Genomic DNA, 5,043 nt, shown 5'->3' with positions numbered 1-5,043 from the left:
CAAGGCTTGGTGACAACTCATATTATGGAAGAACAAGCCTCAAACAAGCCCAATGAGCTAAACTATGTCTTGATGAATCAAATTCATGAGAACGGGCTTCAAGAAACTTGACTCCTTATTAATTTTCCCTTTGCACCGAAACTACTCCTTATTTAACTTCCTATATATTTTGGCCCTTGAGTGTTTTATTACTTTAAAACTCTATTTTTTGGGGCTTTTTTCATTACTTGTTTAGTTTGGGCCTCTAATTATGTTTATTAGATTATTTCTAAGTGTGGACCGCCCCTTACATTTGAGACAACACTCATTAGTTTGTTTAAACCCTAAGGATTCACTATAAATACTTAAGAGTTATCATCTTATAAAACTTTAACTTTGATTATGATTTGATGCTTGAGAGTGTTCTCTTTCTAAGTTCTTGGGCAAATACTTATTATTCTGAACGTTGCAACTTTGTTGATTGTTCATTGATAGCTAAGGGTTTCTTCAATAGATTGTAATGAGTTTTTACTTGCATATCCTTTATCTTGTTCTTGATAGATCCTCAAAACGGATTGACATTGGCTCAATTCAATAGATTATCCATGGTCATATCACCTTGTGTCACCAGGAGTCCTCTTGCCTAGATGAACATGGAATTATGGAGATTCCAATGGTACAAATCCTGAATTGGTATATTGGGGCGTGCCTTGACCCTTAGCGTTAACTCTTTCCTCCAAAAGATTTTTCCACACTCATTCTGAGAATGATATCAATACTTGATAAACTAATCTTCTTTCTTTCCATTTGTCAAAGCATTGTATTAGTGCCTATAATCGCCGCTTCCATGCACTTTCAATTAACACTCGTATTTATGCTCACCAAATAAAATCAAACCATCAAACCAGACAAAAATTAAATAGAGTGGAACAAAAGAAATGAAAAAATAAGAACATAAGTGGGATTTCAGATCTGATATGGAAAGAAACTACAAGTTCTTTATTCTTTTCACTAAGCGAAAGTATCAAATCGAATTGACTTAAACGCAAGAGTTGACAAAGAACACAAAAGAAAGGAAGGACGTAAATGATAAGTCTATGTTCGCTAGAATGAGTCTTGATAAGTCTGTAAAGTTCTCGAAAAACCGATATCTTGATTTTCTACAAGGTAGAAAACTAAAATAATATGCTCACTGCCCTCAAGTATTCGGTTGCATGCGAATTTTGTAGTACTACAGAGTAGTTGATTGGTCAACAACTCTTATAGTCCCAAATTCTATGAGCCAACTTAACAAAAACAATGGGAAATTCATGTGGGCCTTCCTAATAATACTTGAATCCAAATTACTTCATTATATGCATCCTAAATATCAAAATGCTTACATTGCCGCTTGGATTAATAAAAAAAACATGATTTCTCTCTTATGGCGTGGATTTATGTCTCGTCCTGCTTGATCATCAACCTAAGCCCCAATGCCACTAGTCAAGCTTGTCAATTGAGTTCCCATTATTCCTTACGCTAATCCTTATGTCATCAAAAGTCATCGTGCCTAGAGGAATGATGGAGATTCCAATAGTGCAAATCCAGAATTGGAATATGGGGTATGCCTTGATTTTTCTCTAGAAGATTCATTTGTGATCATTTAGAGAATGATATCAATAAATGATCAACTAATCTTCTTTCTTCACATTTATCCAAGCATTTGATCGGTGCCTATGATTGCCGCTTCCATGCGCTTTCACTCAACACACGTGTTTATACTCCCCAAATAAAATCAAACCATCATACTAGACAAAGATTAGAAAGAGAGGCACAAAAGATAAGAGCAAAATAAGAACATATGTAAGATTTTGGAACGGATAAGGAAAGAAGTCACAAGTTCTTTTTTCTCTTCCATACGGCTAAGCTTAAAGATCAAATCGAATTGATTTAAACACAAGGGTAGACAAAAAACATAAAAAAAGGAAGGATGTGAGTGATAAGTATTTTAACCTAATTAGGACTTTGTTTTAGTTATCACTTTTAGTTGGAAATGTTATCTTTATCATAGATGGGATGTAAATTCTTATTAGTTAAGATTTAGGGTTTTCTAAGGCCTATATAAGGTTAGTACAAATTTTGATGTATAGAATTAAGTTGAATTTGAATGATAATTGGTTGTTGTACAAACGTTGCTAGCACTTTTATGGTAGAGAAATTGGGATTGAATCTCATTCCACATCTAAAATCTTATAAGTTAATATGGTTAAACAACTATAGTAAGATAAAAGTGAATAAGCAGGTTATTGTGACTTTAACTATTGGGAGGCATTCAAATAAAGTGCTATGTGATATATGCATGCTGGCCATATCTTACTTGGTTGGCCATGACAATTTGATAGAAGGGTTGTCCATGATGGGTTCCATAATAGATACTCTTTTATAAAAGATGGGAGAAGAGTCACATTTTTACCTCTTTCTCCAAAAGAAATGTATGATGACCAATGTAAAATGGAGAGAGAAAGGAGCGAGGCTGAAAGTAGCAAAATTAAGGGAGAAAAATCAAGGAGTGCTAAAGATACAAACGAGAGTGAGATTCGCCCTAGAGAGAAAAATAAAAAAAGGGGAGCTTTTTGGCTAGAGAAAGTGAGGTAAGACATGCATTTCACTCAAGTAAGTTGTCGTTTATAGTTACTTATAAGGATGTTTTCTTGAACACTATTCAACTTGGTCTTTCCTTATCGAGCACATTTGCTAACCTTTTGCAGAAATTTGTTGATGTGTATCCCAAGGAGATGCCAAGTGGTTTACCACCTCAAAGAGGGATTGAGCATCAAATAGACTTCACTTTAGGGCTACCATACCAAATAGACCAGTCTATAGAAGTAATCCTGAGGAGACAAAGGAGCTTCAAAGGCAAGTGGATGAATTGATGTCTAAAGGGTATATGGGAAAGAGCTTAAGTCCTTGTGCTTTTCCGGTCATTTTGGTTCCAAACAAGAATGGCACTTGGAGAATGTGTGTGGAGTATTATACAATTAATAAAATAACGGTAAAGTATCATCATCATATCCCTAGGTTAGATGATATACTTGATGAGTTTTATGGTAAATGTTACTTAACTAATATTGATTTGCATTTAGGATATTATCAAATTTGCATGAAATTGGAGATGAGTGGAAAACAACATTGAAGACCAAGTATGGTCTTTATAAGAGGCTTATAATGCCATTTAGGCTTATTACTGCACTTAGTACTTTCATGAGGTTGATGAACCATGTATTACGTGAATTTCTTGGTAAATTTGTAGCTATATATTTTGATGATATTCTAATCTATTCTAAGTCTTTTGATGATCATGTTATACATGTGCATAGGGTCTTAGAAGTTCTTAGAAAAGAAAAATTGTTTGGTAATCTAAAGAAGTGTAGTTTTTGCATGGATAAAGTCATATTTTTAGGTTTTGTTGTTAGTTCTAAAGGTCTAGATGTTGAGGAGCAAAAGGTGAAAATAATTAAGGAATGGTCGACACCTACCAACATTAGCCAAGATAGGAGTTTTTATGGTCTTGCTAGTTTTTATAGATAGTTCATTAGGAACTTTAGTAGCATTGCTGCACTATTAAATGAGATTGTCAAGAAGAATGTTCAGTTTAATTGCGATGATGCACAAGGAAATTCTTTTAATTTGCTTAAAGATAGATTGTATAATGCTCCTTTGCTAATTTTACCTAACTTTGAAAAAGCCTTTAAGATTGAATGTGATGCTGGTGGTGTTGATGTTTGGGTTATTTTGATGCAAGAACAAAGGCGCATTTGCTATTTTAGTGAAAAGTTAAATGGGGCAGCAATTCGGTACCCAAACATATGATAAAGAACTTTATGCTTTGGTTCGTGCTTTGCAAACATGGCAACACCACCTTTGACCTAAGCAGTTTGTCATACATACAGATCATGAGAGTTTGAAGCATCTCAAGAGGCAAGACAATTTGAACCGAAGACATGCAAAGCGGATGGAGTTCATTGAGACATTCCCATATATGATCAAGTATAAGAAATGTAAGGAGAATGTGGTTGCTAATGCATTATCTCGAAGGTATGCTTTCCTTAATACTCTTAATTGTAAGTTATTGAGTTTTGAGTTTATTAAGGAGTTATATTTGAATGATAGTGACTTTGGTAATGTATTTAATACTTGTGCTACTGGGGCTGCTTTTAATGATTTCTATGTGTTTGATGGATATCTTTTCAAAAAGAATTGCCTAATTGTTCTTTGCGTGAGATACTTGTTAAGGAGGCACAAGGGGCAGTCTAATGGGTCATTTTGGTTGCATAAGACTTATGACATATAGATTAAACATTTCTTTTGGCCTTGCATGAAATGTGATGTGAATAAAGTATAAGGCTAATGCATTGTGTGTTTAAAGGCTAAGTCTAAATTGCAACCCCACGAGTTATATGCTCCTTTGCCTATTCCTGTTGTTCCTTAGATAGATTTATCTATGCATTTTATACTTCGATTGCCTAGGACTAGGAAGGGCCAAGATAGTATATTTTTTGTTGTGGATCAATTTAGTCAGATGGCTCACTTTATACCTTGCTATAAAACCGATGATGCCACTTACATTGTTGAATTGTTTGTTAAGGAAGTTTGTGATTCTATGGAGTTCCAAGAACCATTGTTAGTGATAGGGATGTTAAATTCTTAAGTCATTTTTGGAATATGTTATGGGGTAAGTTAGGCACTAAATTATTTTCCATCCACAAACAGATGACAAATTGAAGTTGTTAATAGAACTTTGGTTCAGCTACTTCGTTCTTTAATTTATAGGAATCTTAATATCATTAGGACTCCTTGCAGGACTAGGATTTCTAATTGAATCAGGACTCCTTATTTGATTAGGATTCCTTGAGCTAGTAGGATTTGCATCATCAAGACTCCTTGTTGGAGTAGGATTCGTTCTGCTAGTTTGGTTCATATCAATGATTCTCTAAATGATCGTGGATGAATCTTTTAGAGGAAAGAGGGAACGCCAAGAATTGCGGCACAACCAAATATTCATATTCAGGATTTGCACCATTAGGA

The 5,043-nt window shown here is 34.4% G+C and overlaps 1 protein-coding gene across 1 annotated transcript; it reads left to right on the top strand.

Annotated features, from left to right (window-relative positions):
* Window positions 1-2,469: 2,469 nt before the first annotated feature.
* On the top strand, window positions 2,470-4,309 carry LOC125369549. The gene is made up of 4 exons (XM_048372320.1): window positions 2,470-2,609; window positions 3,102-3,256; window positions 3,909-4,053; window positions 4,129-4,309. Exons 1-4 carry the CDS (start codon window positions 2,470-2,472, stop codon window positions 4,307-4,309), a joined length of 621 nt encoding a protein of 206 aa, XP_048228277.1.
* The last annotated feature ends 734 nt before the right edge of the window (window positions 4,310-5,043 follow it).

The sequence above is a fragment of the Ricinus communis genome, chromosome 3 (assembly GCF_019578655.1).
Source record: "Ricinus communis isolate WT05 ecotype wild-type chromosome 3, ASM1957865v1, whole genome shotgun sequence".
Classification (NCBI taxonomy): domain Eukaryota; kingdom Viridiplantae; phylum Streptophyta; class Magnoliopsida; order Malpighiales; family Euphorbiaceae; genus Ricinus; species Ricinus communis.
The sequence above is the reverse complement of the archived record's forward strand: the minus strand, read 5'-3'. Positions and strand labels throughout refer to the sequence as shown.

Excerpts from the sequence above, each read along its gene's own strand:
- LOC125369549 (XM_048372320.1), top strand. The coding sequence starts at position 2,470 with ATGGAGAGAGAAAGGAGCGAGGCTGAAAGTAGCAAAATTAAGGGAGAA. Across the intron at positions 2,610-3,101 it reads TTTTGGCTAGAGAAAGTGAG|GATATTATCAAATTTGCATG; the intron begins GTAAGACATGCA and ends ATTTGCATTTAG. Across the intron at positions 4,054-4,128 it reads GCTAATGCATTATCTCGAAG|TGACTTTGGTAATGTATTTA; the intron begins GTATGCTTTCCT and ends TTTGAATGATAG.